The 18,031-nt window shown below is 31.8% G+C and overlaps 2 protein-coding genes across 2 annotated transcripts; both read right to left on the minus strand.

Moving 5' to 3' along the window:
* Nucleotides 1-9,532: 9,532 nt before the first annotated feature.
* On the minus strand, nt 9,533-13,275 carry LOC148933049 (putative late blight resistance protein homolog R1B-16). The gene is made up of 2 exons (XM_089063000.1): nt 12,281-13,275; nt 9,533-12,124 (listed from the first exon to the last, which is right to left on the minus strand). The coding sequence occupies exons 1-2, from the start codon at nt 12,576-12,578 to the stop codon at nt 9,840-9,842; spliced, it is 2,583 nt and encodes an 860-aa protein (XP_088919126.1). The 5' UTR covers nt 12,579-13,275; the 3' UTR covers nt 9,533-9,839.
* Nucleotides 13,276-13,543: 268 nt separating this feature from the next.
* Nucleotides 13,544-15,769, minus strand: LOC125198833 (DNA glycosylase superfamily protein). The gene is made up of 4 exons (XM_048097088.2): nt 15,353-15,769; nt 14,668-14,868; nt 13,903-13,959; nt 13,544-13,827 (listed from the first exon to the last, which is right to left on the minus strand). Exons 1-4 carry the CDS (start codon nt 15,713-15,715, stop codon nt 13,567-13,569), a joined length of 882 nt encoding a protein of 293 aa, XP_047953045.2. The 5' UTR covers nt 15,716-15,769; the 3' UTR covers nt 13,544-13,566.
* Nucleotides 15,770-18,031: the final 2,262 nt, after the last annotated feature.

The following is an 18,031-nucleotide window of genomic DNA, read 5'->3' on the forward strand; positions in this document are numbered from 1 at the left end:
AAAATAACACATTCTCTCATTTCTCCTCGTTAAAATATTTAACTACATTTTTTCTTCTCTACTTTATTTCACTTAACAACACGTCCTAAAATACCGTGTCACTCAAGAATGTGGCATCTTGAGTGGGACGGAGAAAGTACATTTGTTTTCATAAATTTGTACTCCCTCCGTTCCATAGCAGTAGAATCATTTTGCCATTTTGGTACGTTCCATAGTAGTAGAGTCATTTTCTTTTTCGGTAAAAGTCAACACATTTCTTCCCACCTACTTTACTCTCTCTTACTTTCTTCTCTCTACCTTTTTCATTTCCTACTTTATTCTTCATTTACTTAACTCACCTAACACAACTTTTTCTTAATCTCCGTACTGAAAAGAAATGTCTCCACTACTATGTAACGGAACGGAGTAATTGATTTGGTACTAGGCAAAATTAAGTTAATTTATGAAGATGGTGTAAAAAGAAAGTTAATAGTAGCATTAAAAAAAGGTTTAAAAAGGGTGAAATGACAAAAAAGGGCCTTAGGAAGTGAGTTATTGACAAGTGGGTGACAGAGTAAAAGGGTGAGCTGTATTTGAGAATTGGGGACCACCGTCACTTTGTGTCCAGCTCATGATTAGAGCGTGGCGCCACTGCTTCTCCACTTTAGATTCCATGTGCACCCGTCGTATCTGATTCCTTCCGCTCTCCTTTTGTAAATTTTATTTTTACTCATCTAGGAACAAGTTTATGATGAGATTAATCTCTATAATCACATACTTATGCAGAACTTTGTTGGTCACAAAAATAATAAACTTAGGTTTGTAATGAAATTTTCTCAAATTGGAACTGAATGAGATAAATTCATGATTTATGAGACCAAATTTAAGTTTGTAAAAAATACTCCTACAAAATTTGTACTCCAATTTTATATATTAAAAGCTCTACTATTTTTTCTAAGGTAATAATATAGGTCAATATATGTTAATAAGTATATTGTTTGAGCATACATTACAAAACTATTTTTGTAAAAATTTATACATGCAATATTTATAAAAGTTTTCTCCTTATCTACAAATTTATAATGTATCTCACTTGATTTCGTAAAGTAGACAATATTCTTCTATTGCAAATTAAATTCACCAGAGTCAACTATTTAATAGTACACACTTAATTTTATTGGGTAATTAGTACTCTCTCTATTTCATTACAAGTTAGCACCGTCTTTACGAATGTTGTTATACAAAAATGATAATAATAACTAGTCAAAGTGAAGCAAAAGTAAATTAAGAGAGAGAATAATGTAAATTAAAGTTCTTCTATATTCCCTCCGTGGCTTCGTCCACTTTAGGAGTCACAGTTTACTATTTTTGGATGTCCTACTTTAGAAGTCTCGGTTAAAATATTTCATAAATGGTAATAGGCCTCACATTCCACTAACTTTTTCTTACTCACATTTTATTATAAAACTAATATATAAAAATAGGATTTACATTTCATTATCTTTCTTAAAATCCGTGCTGAATCCAAATGAGACTCTTAAAGTGGGATGAAGGGAGTATTATTTTTTCTCTTATTTTATTTTGACTTAACTTTAACTATTTATTACTATTATTTTCGCAAAATAATGATCAAAAAGAAACTGATCACTTGCAGTGGAGGGAGAGGGTATTAATTGGATGATAATATGGGATTATTAGAATATGAAATCATTTAAGAAAACATATGAAATATTTGACTATAAACATTTGACTTAATATGAGAAAAAAAAATACTACACCTTTTTTGTCCTGAAACACATCATACGCGTTGCGTTTTTGTTTTATTAAATTCTCGAAACAAGTAAGTGACAGAATATTTAATGAACACAGAGATGAATCTTATTAATGATCATACTTCTTACACACTATTAATTAAATTAAATTTTCTCCAATTTAAGATGGACAGCAAAGATAAATAAATATCGATATTAAATAAATTAAATAAATAGTACGTAGTAATAAAGTTACAAGAAAAAAAATATACTCTATAAAATAAGAAAGAATATTTTTTTCCTCAACTTAACACAACTCAAAATGGGTTACTAGTCACAAATAGTATTAGTTTACTAATTATACTCCATAATTTTACACAATAAAAGTCACATTTTGTTATATCGTTTCATTCCATTAAGAGTCACATTTTATTTTTTCATAAATAGTAAGTAAGTCTTACGTTCCATTAACTCACTTCACCCATATTCTATTATAAAACCAATAAGTATATAAAAGTGAACCACATATTCCACAAACTTTTCCAACCCATTATTCTTAACATTTTTTTTAAATCCGTATCCACAATAAATGTGACTCCTATATGGGATGTATGGAGTAATATATTTGTCACTGGTTTACTTTTTTGTCCGTCCGCCAATACTTGTCACATTTATTTTTTGGCACTTCGTACTTACTTTATTAATGGACCTCACATTCTTCTAAGTCATTCACACTCATATTTTATTATAAAATTAATATTCCGTCTGTCCTTCATTAATTGACACTATTTTTCTTTTTCGGCTACTTTTAGTGATGGACTAGACATTCCACAAACTAATTTCACTCACATTTTATTGATATAAAAGTTGGACCCACCTTCCCCTGACTATAAACTTTCTAGTACTATATTTTTGAAATCTCATGCCAATTAAAAATGTGTCAACTAATGAGATACAGAAAAATATATGAAAACAGGATTCATATGTTACTAATTCCTTCAACTCATTTTTCATCATATTTCTTAAAATTTAAAACACTGCCACATTATATTTCTTAAAACACATTTCGATAAAAAAATGTGACAATTAATATCGAACTAAAATAGTAGTAATATGGATTCACCTAGAAATGATTGGATGCTAATTTACAGCCAGTCACCACACGAAGCGCGGGCCCCACAGTTGAGAGGGTGTGTACATTGTAACCACAAACGCACGCCGTAAGGTAGAGCAGAGCACCAGACACGTGTTGGGTCGCGGCGACCGTATTGTGTTTCACCCATGTTTGTAGCCTCATTTTACCCAAACTGGATTTTGTCGGCAGAGTGAAAATATTCCTCTTCAAAAAGCGGCCGAAATAGTAAAATTAAAGTTTTTGCATTCATGTGTAAATCCCACAAGTAAAAGGAAAAATAATCCGTAAAATAAAATTTGAATAATTAATATTTTAATTATAATAATAATAATAAAAAAGTAATAAATAAACACTTAATTAACTAATATTTTAATAAAATGATCTAATTCTTACTAAAAATAGATTTATTGCAAGTAGTTCAGGACGGATCGAAACTGAGAAAAGTGCAGGTAGCTTAGGACGGATAGTGGAGTATTTTATTCTCTTTCATATTTTATTTTTTCTCCAATTTAAATATTAAATTTTAAATTATGCATTTGAAAGAAATGCATCAATTAATATGAGACGAATATACTTAGTAATTTTTGTAAATGTATTTTACAAAAAAAAATATGTATAGCTTGGCGTTATTCAATAAAATAATAATATGGGGTAAAAAAGCAAAAAAATTAAAGAAGCCAAAATGAAGTTGTTAAATGCTGGCTAAAAAAGATGCTGAATTGAGTGAATTCCGTAATTGACGTTGACTCCCTTGAGAAATTTATAACATAGATTGAGTCCGCCGACATTCGCAAATTTAACGTATTTTGTATTTTAGTAGTATTTGAAAAATGACAAAAATTATAAGTATACATCAGAAAATATGGTGCATTTATTCTTAATTTAATTAATAAAAATAAATTAAAAATAAAAGGAGAATAAAGCCCGACCGCACGTGTAGGGTTTTTTTTTTGTTTAATTGCTAAAGTATTTTAAACACTGATTTTCTATGATTGTCTGAACAAAGTTGCCTCAATTCATAAAACAAAAATGCCCAAACAAAAGAAATCAGTATTAAAAGCTGTACATTTGAATAGACCATAAAACAAAATTCAACAGGCATATAAATTAATTTGGCTTATTTAATTTTAATAAATATTTTAATGATGTTTATAACATTTGAGTCATAATCATAAATGGTGTTAGATTTGCAGTCATCTGAAGGGCCCACCATTTGAAGTTTTGAACTTCTACAAAAGTTATATTTTGACATTTTATCTGCGCTTTTCTTTTAAGCAAAACCGACTGTTTAAAATTAATTGTCATTTTTAAAAATTAAACTTAGCATGCTTGTTATTGGATATTGAATTATATGCTAGTTGGCTGAGTTCAACTTGATCATTGACTATGATTTATTAACTTAAGGGTATTTGATATTATGTCAACATTAAAGAGCAAAGTGGTAAAAAAGAAAGAATATTAAAAATATATTAGGAGCAAAACTATATTCCAATATGTTAGGCGTTTTTTTTCAGTCTATTTAAGAAAAATTATGTTAAGTGAGTTAAATAAAGAAGAATAAAGTAGGGATAAAAAAGATAAAAAGACGAAGAGAGAATAAATTAAGTGAGAAGAAATGTGTTGATTTTTACTACTGCAAAAAAAGAAGAAGAAATGACTCAACTATTATAGAACGGACTAAAATGATAACATGACTCTATTACTATGGAACGAAGAGAGTATTATACTGTGTGAATTGGTCTTATTCCATTCTCATTCCTCCTCAACACCTAATGCTGAAAATAAAATATCGAATTGGATGATTATAAATTGACGGGTTTACGTAAGCTTATCCACACAATATGAAAAATCACGAATTTCCTACTTTGACTCCTACTTTTTTTATTAAGGATAAGGTGAAAGGGTGTTTATGAGTGGCTAAACAGTAGAAAGATAATGTCTGAAACTAAAGATCTCGGATCTGAATATTTCGTGGCACGACTCTTTAAATTTATTTTATTTCCAATAAAAAAGAGAGAGATAAAATAAAGGTGAGAGATTTTTCGATACTATTGTGCAACATTATTGGATGAAGAGGTCATTGTCTGAATTGGACTTTGGGCATAGTATCAAACGACGTTGATCGGCTAAAATGTCAGAAAATAGTATTAATATATTGAAATTAATATAATTAAGTAGTTTGCGTGACAATTGATTGGGACAGTTCAATCATGCAAATGTTTAAGCTTATGAACTATTGATTGGACATTGCTTAATACGAATGTAGTATTGTCAAATTACAACTATATTCTACGACTTCGTGTACAATAATGCGGAATCACACCTCATTTTCCTTATCCGATTTCAATTCCGCAAACCTATATTATAACATTAATAGGGAGTAATATATACAAAAATAATGGTTCGAGATAACAAATTTTAGTTAATACATAATGGATTGTATATAATGTTTGTGTTTGTGTTAAAATGACAACCCCTCTTAAAATGACACCGTGACACCGCTTATACAGCAATATTATAAACGCTACACAGCAATATTATAAACACTACACAGCAATCTATAGATTGCTGTATAGTGTGTCGGATATTGCTGTTCAAGAAAAATTGCTGTATAAAGATCAGCACATTGCTGCCCGTCTTTTTCCAAATTTTTTTTTACAACATAGCAGCTTATTATTCGTCCACATGTACAAATGATTGACTAGAAATAGTGATATGATGTTATTTTAAGGAGTGGTGGCACTCTAACATGCCCCTTACATATAATCATCTTCCTATCACTCACACACACACACAAGTGGAGGAATACTATTTTGTAATAATTCAAGACTAAAAACAGTACTAATATTTCATCAATCTCTCTCTCTTATATACATTATATACACAGTACTTAATTTAATGATGATTATATATTTACTTATTTAGTATGGATGGCATTATGCATATAATAAAACTAAATATCCCTCTTGGTCTATGTTTTTAATGTTATCAATTAGTAGTAGTATATATCCATTATAATTTCTTTATCCACAAATGAGCAATTTTTTATCTGAAAATTTAATCTATATTTTATAAATGCAATCTAAAGGATTCATTTAGTCATTTTACAGAAGTTTAATTTTGTTAAACTGGTAAGTACTAGTATTAATTAATTAATTAATTATGTAAACATGATCGTAATTTTCTTCTTCTAATGATAGTATCTTCTTCTTATTCCCCAACTACTAGGACAATTGAGAGAAGATTCGCCTCTAATAAATGAAGTACAATAATAATTTTGGATACTTTTCACTTATAGAATTAATGTTATCATCTTTTTTCTCTTCATATATAGTAGTAGTACATCACTAATTAACAGAACACATGTATTTGTTATGACTCATGAATCTTCAATTTTGACGTGGCATATTCTTCACCGTCATTCATTTCACCTTTGAGAAGGTGAATAATTCAAGAATGTGTAAAATAAATTATAAAGGAATAATAATGACTACTAATGGAGTATATAATTAGCTCCACCTAGTCTCATAATGATATGCATGTGTAGACATGCTTCTACAACAAGTTTTCACTTGTATATAGTTTTGAAGAATCTCAATTCATATATAGTTTTAACTTTTAAGGTTAAATACTTACTAATATCATAAAAGAATACATAAATCAAGAATTTATTACTCCCTCCGTCCCACTTAAATACGACATTTCATACAGTATTATTTTAGTTTATTATGTTGAGAGAGAATATTATAGAAAAAATAATACTTTCAATGGACATTTTCTATGAGTATGATCATAACTCATAAGAGTCCTATTAACTATGAATTGAAATAATACTCCATATAATAGCTTTGAGAATTTGCTAAAGTACTCATTATTGGTTTCAAAATACCCAATTTTCCAAGAAAAAAACAACTACACTTTCATTATTTTTGTTACTTTAATTATATCCTACAACCATCAACATATCATATGCTATGAAGAAATAGCACTCAAGTTATTGACTTTGGCTTCCACAAAAAATAAAATAAAATAAAATTTGAAAAGTGTAAAAAGAAGATAGTGGCATAAAGCATAAATGATAACAACATGACAACAAGATTTAGCAACAATTTCATGGACTCCTCAACATTGGAAACTTTTAACTTTGCTTTCGCAATACGAAATGATAGTAACACCTATTTCCTTTTATTGAAAAACATTAGTCGTCGGTGTCTCACTTGAGATTGACACAAATTTTAAAAAATATAAATAAATGCAATCAGAAAATATTATTTAAGAAATAATACTTCATTTCTCCATTTCTTTATATAGCAAAATGAGACAAATAAAGTAGTTAGCATCACGAAATGTTAAATTTATTAGTACAAAAAATTGAAGTAGTTATTAAATAATACTAGCAATGTTCATTATAAATAATTTTCATATAAAATGTACTATAAAATTACATTTCTATGTATATTATTATTAGCCTTCTATGCTATTGCTACACCTCACCTACCCTTATATAGTGTTATTATAAGTAATACACATTCACTAGTAAATTTTTGCTCTATTTGTGTGGACAAACCTCAGTGTATATATTAATATTTTCAGATGTTATCTCGAACTCGAAATAAATATTTGCCACAAATATCGCCCCCACTATATTAAATAAATTAAAAATATTAATCTAGGGAATTTTTATACATGGCCCATTGCGAATTTGTCTTTATTACTTTCTCGTTTCACACTCTAGGAATCCTAGATTTTTTTCTATGTAGCATTTTGGTTTCACTCACCGATCTCAATTCACCTCAAAAATGCAATAATTTTTTTACTTTTACGTGTCAGGCATATTTTCTCAAATAGATGTAAAGCCAAATCTTTACAATCTGTACTTCCATCATTTATTTTTTATTTATTTCTTAATTTCATTTGTTATTTTTAAATTTGAAATAAATAAATAAAATTTAAAAAATTACTATATATTTGAAATAAAAATTGAAAATTTTGACAATCAGAAAAAATTACATAATTATTCATCCACTGTAAGGAGAAATAACAAAAAAATTATTCGAACTACCTTACTGGTCGACATGCGCATCTACAAGGGCGAGCACACCTTATAAGGGCGTAAGCCTTAAACCCCTTGCACAATATTTTCTATTGTGATTTTTATTGAAATTTTCTTAAACCATTCAACTCTTACTAAATTGACACAAATAAAGATAATAGTCTTAATAAGTTACTACCAATATTTTTTTTCTGCATCCGCCATTGCTATTGTGATCGAGGGAGACACACACGCATTTTTGCTGCCAGACCATACTTGGGGTGCTCGCCGCGGATTCTACATATCGTTTTTGAGGCTGCGTTTTGGATGTTCTAATTATCATAACCGGCTGCGTTCCGGGTGCTCTAATTGTGATAACTAGATAACCCTAATACACTTTACTAGTAATAAATTTCTTAATTTTGTAATTTTGCAGATGAGTCTATTATTCTTCATTGTATTCCTTCATTGAAACTGAACTGTAAATGTTGGACAGTACTGTCAGTAGCCATCCCATGTGCGCCCACCTAATTTTTCCACTTTCAGACAACTACATTCCCATATCGTTAAAAATAAAAAGACAAAAATATAAAAATAAATTCATTTCGACTTATTAAAGTACTACTACTAGACTAGTTTATTTTCATTTTCAAACATCCTAAAAGAGTCCAGTAGTTATTAGTATACTATACTTAATTGTATATAGTTCGAAGCCACTAATTTAATGTATTTTCAAGTTTAACGTGTTATATTGATAACTAAATTCGATTCATTGAGTATCTTTCTATAGTTAGTTAGGAGAGAAGTAGTATTTATTATTGGAAATGTTTTTGCACTTATTTGATTTGTTTGTCCGCTTTCAAACTTTGAATGATAAAATTATGTAGTCTCAAAATTTCAACTGTCCATTCTACCAAATTTAATATTTATAATATAAATGTGTGCCAATATTCATGCAAATCTAAAAAATTTTACACGTTACACACGAACTCAATCACATTTGTTTGGAAAATTAATCATCTTGAGACATGTGAATTTTTAAACTTCGGTCATTCAAATATAAAATAAACTAAGAATTTAACTGAATCTTGTGATTTACATGCAATCAGCTCCTTTTTTACAACTATTTTATAATTTTAAAATGGTAGCTACTATTTTAGTCTAGACAAAATTGCTCTTTTATTTGTTGCCTCAACTTATCATGACACATTGTTAAGTGAAAGCTTCACATACATATTGTGTAGGGAGCACACTCATATACATCCATCCATTCCAATTGAATTACAATTAGAATGAATAAATATTAATAAATTGAAATAAATTAAATTAAAAGTAAATAAATGCATATAAAATAAAAAAAAAGTACTACAAACTTTTTACACTAGGATTGTCATTTAATAGCACTGGGGCTGTGGCTGGGCCATGTCCTTCTGAATTCGAAAATCTAACCCACCACTTATGAATTAATGATTTCATTGATGAGTAGGCCCAATTTAATTGTCTTGAATTCCAATAATTTCATGCACATGGAAAATGGTGCACGTGTTGAATCCTCCTTATTACACCAAACCGAAATAAAAATGATAATTTCGTCATCAATTGGTTGTAAGATCGAATTTTATGTAGGCATTCATAGAAAGAAAAGTAATATTACTCATTTTAGACGATACGACCCTAAAAAGAATATGAATCGCTTATAATGAGATGAACTGAACACATTTTATTTGATCAGTCGTAGAAGGAAATCAAGATGATTTTTTCGTGGAGGGATTAATTAGTATTTTCTCGGTAGACGTAGATCAATCTTGATCGAACCACGTATTATTCGCGCCATCTTTCTTATTTTGCCATTTTCTTTTGATATCTTTTCTTAACAAGAGCTTAAATGCATACCCTCTTAACAAAGTAGAGGCAGGAAGAGTTGAGCTCTTAACTGACATACTTAGTAGATAAGAAGTTGAAGGAATTCATTGCCGAGTTCCTCTTGCTCCTCTCGTATTCTTCGAGCCGAATCCACGACAGAATCACTGCAGCTATCCAACTTTATAGATTGAAGCGTTGGTATATCTCCGATGCTCGAAGGAATCTCCTTCAACAACGATAAATCGCAGAGAACAAGGTGCACGAGGCGTGGGAAGTGGGTGTTGTCTGTGATCCAACACTCTAGATCACAACTTTCAATCAGCAAGTACTTGAGCCTAGAGAATTGGTCTTCAAATGTTTCCCACTCAGATCCAACGAAGGAATAATCTTTCAGTCTGAGAATCTGAAGAAGGGGCAACGAACCTATCTTCGTCTTCATATCTTCCCACGGGAGCTTGGTGTTTGTCAATGTCAACTTCTTGAGGGAATTCGGGAAGCTCACTTGTCGCACCAAACCGACAAGTGTGTGTTCTTCGGAACAATTAAGGCGAAGAGACTCGAGTTTTTGGAGACGGTAGAGATTGTTGAGGCAGTAGTCATCTCCTCCACTTAACAAGTTTTCGTCGTAATATAACTTGAGCGCTTTAATGTTGGGGATTCGTCTAAGCAATCCCTCACCGAACTTGAGATTGCTTACTACCAAAAGCGTCTGTAGGTTTTCCAACACCATATCTTCGCGACTGAGAGGGTCGGGGACATAATAGGCACCTTTACGCTTTTTTGGATTGCTCATGACATGCCTAAGCTGCGGCATCTTCCAAATCTCGAAAACGAAATCATGGCCAACTTTGACCAAAAGTACCGTCTGCAAATTCCAGAGAAAATGAACCGAACGAGGAATCTTTATGAACGGATGGTCCTTACCAGCGACAGGATAAAACCGCAAGTTAACCAGCCGAAGTAAAAACCCATCTTCATTTTCACTTCCCTTTTCTGCAAAGATTGCATCAGAAAGACATACCCTCAGCAATCGAAAATTATTCGATAAAGTCTTGGGAAATTGCCCTATCCAAGAACGAACACGTGATGTGGAAGGGTCCAGAGATTGAAGAAGTTGTGGAGTTGGATATGCCACAAACGAGCTTCCAATACGACGTTGAGAATTTATACCTTGTGGAACGCTTTGCTCTTCCAACACATATAGAAACTTTAATTTTCGAGCTTCTCTCAAGCACACGTCCCTCAACAAATCATGGATTTTGAATGATTTTAGTTTTCCATAATGGTTGCGATTTATGACTAAAAGGAGATTTCGATCAACAAGTTCCTCTATATAGTCTTCCGCTGACTCTTCCAAACTTTTCCCACGAATTGGTTGTAAAAATCCCTCAGCAACCCATAATGGGATGATTAAACTGACTTGAATCTCCATATCTTCAGGAAAAACTCCCATATAAAGAAAACAAGGTTTTATATAAACCGGCAAATTATTATAACTCGTGTATAAAATCTGCAAGCAAGTTTCATCGTCCTCCAAGTTCACAATTGAACTTAAATTTTCTTCAATAAAACCCCAGTTTTCTTGTGTTCGTTCAGACTTTGATAAGAATCCCCCAATCACAACAATCGATAGTGGAAGGCCTCTACAACCTCTCACAATCTTCTTTCCAACATTCTCTAACTCGAGTGGACAATTTTCTTTGCCAAACACAATTTTGGAGAATAGGTTCCAACTCGTTGCCTGGTCCAAAAATTGCATATCAAGACCGTTCGAGTAATTAAGCTCAGAAGCCAAGTTCGATAGCCTTGTAGTCACTACTATTCGGCTCCCATTTTGATTATCCGGGAAGAACCTCCTAACTCTATCCCATGCCTCAATGTTCCACATATCATCCATCACAACAAAATACCTCCTTCCTATTAAATATTTGTACAACTGTTCTCCTAATTCATCTTCTCTCAAATTTCCCCTATTCCCCTTGCCGTCCTTATCTACTTGATCAAGAGTTTTTCTGAGAATTTCTCGTGCATTATACTCTTGAGAAATTGTAGACCACCCACAGACATCAAAATGATCTTTGATAAGCGGACTTACATAGATATTTCGAGCAAGAGTGGTCTTGCCTATCCCGCCCATCCCAGTGATCGGGATAATTTGGCGATCAAGCCGACCTCTAATGATCTTCTCCAGCATTTGATAAAAAGAATCATCAAAACCAACCATGGTGACCTTCTGCGTAGACCTAGGCAAGCTAACATTAGCCGGGGACTTTATGAAGTGGAGATGAACCTTAACTCTCATCTTTTTAATCTCCATTACCTCCATCTTGATCGAATCCATTTCTTCCATCACACTTTGCAGACCTGTTATCAATTCAAAAAGAAACAAGCAAAAGTGACTGATAATGCTATAGATGATAATATGTCACTTCAGTTCATCCTAACTTGTGTGTGTGTGTGAACAAGAGAGAGATATAGTGTCCACTAAAGTAAAATTCTTATATGAAAATTCAACAAGACCTTGATGGAACTCAGTGGAGCTATGGTTTGTAGATCGAGCAAGAATTTGATCCACAATATAGGACTCGATCACATCTTCAGCAGCGTAAGCTGCTTCTGCTATGCGACTCTCCCATAAGTCTTCTTCTTGGGTGTAGCCACCACGGGAAGAATAGCCTTCAAGAAAAGCTTGCAAGGAATGAATTGTTGCAGTGAGAGATTCAACCTGTCTTTGGTGGAGGGGAATAGGAGGACGAGGATGACTTTGGATTTGATCTATAATTTGCATTACAGAAACTAGAGCTCCATAGGCAGCCATTTCTTACTGTTTTTTTTCCTGGGATTTTCTCATTCGAATCACAAAGGTTATTTGGCACATGTAACATCATAATCATTATAAATGTCTGAAAATTGACATGATTTTGACTTGTCACTTGTAGGACCTTCACACATGTGCAGGGTGAGTCAAGGATCATAAGAAAAAGTCATAAAGCAGTTACTTTCCCTAAAACATAAATCCCACAACTTTATTAAAAAATGTAATGCTAGTTGTAAAACTGGATAACTAAGTTGACAATAATTGAGAAAAGATAAGAATAGAAGTACTTTTTATAACAAGGACACTTCACTAATTAACTTATTTGAATACAGTTTTAGCATGGACAAATTCTACAGGATCAAACATATGGGACATAAGGAAAGATAAATGATTATAACAAAAAGAGAGTGAAAAAGAAATTAAGATGAACAAATTCAAACTTAATAAATTTCCGATTCTCAAAGAATGAGGGCCAAGTGGATTGATCGAGAAAGATCTTGTTCTTATTATAGGATCGTGATTGGATCCGCACATGTTTAGTAAAGAGAATAGCCCTGTGTGGCTTCAGTGGCCACTAGATCAACGCCTTATTTCTTCAAGATGAACTTCCATATGTTTGGTGAAGAGAAATTCTTTTTCTATACATTCGAACCAAGGTTGGCCATATTTCTCTTTATCGAGAAACTGAAGAAGCCACACAGGGGTTTCCCGGGCCTGTTCATACGGTATCTAAACAGTAGGCCAAGGTATCCTACGATACCAGTAGGAAAACAGAATTTTGCACTTTACTTTATCCAAAATGTGCGTGTGGGAGAGAGAGAGAGAGAGAGAGAGGCATGTTATCAGCATCTGCTATGAAATTCTGATATCTAATATACAAACAAACAGCAGGATAGTAACCCTCCATTCAAGGTTGACAACTAGTTAATAAAGACTATTACTTGAGGAAATAACTTAACTAGCAGTTGATGAACAAAGACAACATGGACTAAATCAAATTTGAACTTTCATCTTCAATTTTACATTCCTCAGAGTAAGCTAATAAAGGACAGTCTCCGTTTTCAGCTTCCTTATTTTTCTTGCCTACTTTCCTATAAGAGCATCTCCGACAAGCCTTACCGTGAGTATACAGAAGACAGTTGAGATCAAATTTCAGTTCGGGTGGAATCCGCTGATTGAGATGGAGATATGTGGTCTTGACATCGGCAACACCTGGCACCCAACCCATTCTCTTAGCTATTTGGAAAATCTGTAGCAGCACCTCTTTAGCATTCTCTAGCTATAAAAAAAAAAGAAGGGAAAGGAATATATATGAAGTACTCACATGTGTGTCCACTGGGAAATCGTCGTGTTGTAAATTAAACAGCAGGACACACGAGACCTGCCAAAATTTTCAGATAATTGTATTACAGTACAATCTACAAATTGAATTTCTAAGAGTACTAATAAGCAACATAACCAATTAATTAGTACCGCGGTAAATGTTATTTAGAACGTGTTTGGTTTAACTTATAAGCTCGTGAGAAGTGTTTGGCAAAACAAGCTCCTAAAGAGCTGTGAAAATCAGCTGCAACAACTTATAAACGCCTAAACAGATAAACTCTTGAATCATCTTTTAACACATGAGAGCTTATATAAGTTGTCTAAAATAAGCTTACCAACACACCCTCTTAATTTAACCGTGTGATGTGACCATATCTTATTCATTACACATCATTCATTCCCTGTATAACAGATTTTTGCATCATGGTCTTTTACACTTACAAGCCACTTGATAGTAAGTCGAGTACCAGCATAAATAAACGTTCAAAATGATATTCTGGGAATACATGAACAGGTTTGAATGTAGCTTTAATGAAGTTAAAATAGGCACATTTGTTACTTGGTTAACATCGCAAGCAAATCTTACAAAGAAGGGAGTATATAATTCAATAAGATTTGATTCTTGTAAGAAAATAATGCATACAAAAGGAGACATATCATGGACCTATGATTCTATATTAGACATATCAACACTAATGCAGTCATACGTCCTATACGTGCATTCGCCCTCAGTTAAATCATGTAATATGGAAAAGGAAATACTTACGGTTTTGGGACCAATTCCTTTCAAAAGAGAAAGCTCCGCCTTGACCTCCTCAATGGACATCTCTCGCAAATACTCCATGCACAATTTCCCTCTTTTCTCAAGCAACACACTCAACAAGTTCTTTATACATGAAGACTTTGTCGGAGCAAGACCTCCACACCTTATTGCATCCTCGACATGTTTGGACTCCGCCTCAAGAACCTAAAACAAGCAGGCAAAATGCACTGAGAAAAACAGTAGCAATAACTGGAACGAACCAACAGATACAAACACATAAGGGGAAGGATACAAACACATCCAAAAAAGTGCCTTAACTAGTTAAGTCCTTTTAATATATAGCAACAAAAAACTGCATTCTCAGGCCATAAACGCCTGAGAGGCTGACTCCAACAACACTATATTCTGTGATGGGATATCCCAAATTAGTAAGCAGTATGTCTATTCAAGTCACTGAAATAGAATCCCATGAATAAAAATCAAAGCTTTAAAAAAGAAAATGCAAGAAATAAACGGCCAAGAATCATAAGGTACAGATAAATTCATTCACATTCTCATAGCAGCACAAGCATATCAAACCAAAATCAAGAACATATCTGAAACATCTGAATCCAAACAAGAAACTTCATTAACACAGATTGCTGAAATTGAGGCAAAAGCTGAATACTTAAATATACTACTACCATACATGTTGCCAAGTGGGGAAAGCTTTCTTGAGTGAAGCAAAAGCCCTATCAGAATTAAGCTCAGTGGTGTTTTGGGAAAGTATGGTTTTCACTAAACCATCCAAAACACTCTCAATTCCATCCTTTTCTCCCTCATCTTCCAAAGGCTTGGCCTTTTTGAGTTGAGATTTTGCTTCCAATCTTTGGTTGCGATATTTCAAGAATTCTGGGGGAAATCCGTGGAGGGACAAGAGGTCATCTCTTACGGAAACGCATTCTTCATGGGTCGGCCGAGAATGATCCGGAAATGGACTCTGACCGGCGCCGCCGCTACTGTTGGCGGTTGTTTTGGGTGATTTGGCGGAGGATTGCTTTCTTTTACGCATTCTGTCGAACAGAAAATAGTCTACTTTTGTGTGAGAATTTGAATAAAAATTTACTGCTACTATTTCGTCAAATTAATGAAAAAAATCAGTAATTCTTATTATATGCCCCGCAAATTTAAAAATAAGTCAACAAAAATTATGAATTTTAACATTAATTGTTAAGTGCGTTGTTAAACCCTCCGTTCCTTCATAGTTGAGTCATTTTTCCATTTCGAGAAGTTCCCTCATAGTTGAGTCATTTCCATTTATAGTAATTTTTTCCCCTCTCTTACTTTACTCTCTCTTACTTTATTCTCTCTACTTTATTCACTTTTTACTTTATTCTCTCTACCTTTTTCTCTTTCTTACTTTTTTATCTATTTATTTAACACACTCAACATTCATTTCTTAAACTCCATGCTGAAAAGTTCCGCCTCAACTATGAGGGAACGGAGGGAGTACTTAAATTGATGAAAAGTATGAATATGAAAATTTAGATGAAGATATTAATTCAATTTCAGCTTACATTAAATACGATTTTACCAAATCAAAGCACGTGAAATAATTGTAAATAATGTTAAATTTTTTACTTTTTTACCTCTTTTCAAAATTATGGAATAGCTCAAAATTTTACTAATAAATGATAAATTTCTTGATAAGAAGAAAAAAAATCTTACTGTTATCGAAGAATTTGGACTTCAAATCAAAAGTGAAGGTACGAAGAATAGAAAAGAAGCGAATAAATAGAATAGAAGAGAGAAATTTTTTTGCGTATATTTTATCGTCTCTATTAAAATCCTCAGATTTGAAAAAAGAATACCTAGGTTAGGCTAGGAAATCAAAATCCTATTTTTTTGCTCAACTTTTCTCATTTTTAGGAATATGATTACTTTTCTAATTTCTTTAAAAATCGAACAAACATTAGAATTTTAATAATTAGGGAATCAAATTACTTTCCCTCCTAGAATCCTACAACCAAACATGACTTTTGATTATTTTTAAAGTAATCTATATAATATATATAGTGTCTCCTGTTGAATTTATTAACGAAACTATAATTAAAATAGTAACTAGATTCTCACTGGTATCAAATCATAGTTAGACTAAATTAAAATACGTAAGTCGTTTTTAATTTTTTCATTTTCTATTCCCCATTTCGACAATTTTTTTCTTAAACTAATTGTTTGCAATAATTTTTGTTCGTTTATATTCGGTCTCTACCAATCTTCTAATAGAGCAGAGTTGATCGACTAAGCAATAGAAAAGTTTTGATTAATTATTGATTGCTTTCGACGTATTCGATAATCGGATATAGTAAAATAAAGAATGTATTACAGTGACATATATGATATGAAAATAAGTTGACTTGAAAAGTCTCTCGTTACGTTTGATTCAGTAGTGCCAATTTTGTTTATATGTTTGATACTTTTTTATGTAGATAAGCCTACATTGAAATAGTATTATAAAACTCTTTAAAATAAGATGTTTTGTGATCAATTAATCCACTTTGCATACTGATATATTTTTTCACTTTGTTTATTGGTAATGATTTCACCTCCATGCGGTACTATATTTAAAGTAATTAATATATAAATTTTTTGCTTTTAATTTGGAGTCTGATACAAGTTTTATATTTATATTCATTTATTAATAAAAAATAATAGAGAATGAAAAGGTCTAACATAGAAATTCATATGACGAATCAGTTACAAACTAGCTATAACATAAAATATGGTTTGACGGTTTTTTTTGTTAGTATAATCGTTTACTAGTTGTATTAATATTAGGGAAATGATGAGTGGTCACGCATTCATATTAGTATATTGGAGTAATATTTATTTCATTCTAATCAATTTGTTTTTTCTATACTAGGCACCAAATTAAGTGCAAGTGTCATTATTCTGTTCAAGAAATGTGGATGACTTTTTAAGAAACCAATAAGCTAGGTATAAAAGTATTGGACATGAAGAATAAGAATTAGTACAAGCAAAAAATAGGTAGATTTCGTCACAATTTTGAATAATAAAATCATTCTCAGCTTATATCTAAGTATATTTAAAATTTATTCGCCCTTTGGCAGTTTGATTTTCACCACATATATAAGACTCCATATAATAGTAAATGTTAGATTCAATTGTTGTAGATATATTATACTCCACTTAATTGTAAATGTTCAAATATGTGTGAATCATGCTTATTTTTGTATAAATGAACTCATGATGATGATGATGCACTAAAGGTAAAATATCTTAATTTTAGAAGTGGAACAATTTAGGGACATAAAAAGTATATGTATATATAATTGCATTAAAATGACAACACCTTTAAAGTAACACC

Source organism: Salvia hispanica, chromosome 1 (assembly GCF_029641045.1).
Source record: "Salvia hispanica isolate PSC_SH4W2 chromosome 1, Shi_PSC_v1, whole genome shotgun sequence".
NCBI classification, from domain to species: Eukaryota; Viridiplantae; Streptophyta; class Magnoliopsida; order Lamiales; family Lamiaceae; genus Salvia; species Salvia hispanica.

What these genes read in the sequence shown, in the direction of transcription:
- LOC148933049 (XM_089063000.1), bottom strand. Translation starts at nt 12,578, where the DNA reads ATGGCTGCCTATGGAGCTCTAGTTTCTGTAATGCAAATTATAGATCAA. An exon ending in CTCCACTGAGTTCCATCAAG is followed by an intron (nt 12,125 to 12,280) that starts GTCTTGTTGAAT and finishes AATTGATAACAG; the next exon opens with GTCTGCAAAGTGTGATGGAA.
- LOC125198833 (XM_048097088.2), bottom strand. Translation starts at nt 15,715, where the DNA reads ATGCGTAAAAGAAAGCAATCCTCCGCCAAATCACCCAAAACAACCGCC. An exon ending in AAGGAATTGGTCCCAAAACC is followed by an intron (nt 13,960 to 14,667) that starts GTAAGTATTTCC and finishes AAATTTTGGCAG; the next exon opens with GTCTCGTGTGTCCTGCTGTT. An exon ending in ATTTCCCAGTGGACACACAT is followed by an intron (nt 13,828 to 13,902) that starts GTGAGTACTTCA and finishes GTGCTGCTACAG; the next exon opens with ATTTTCCAAATAGCTAAGAG.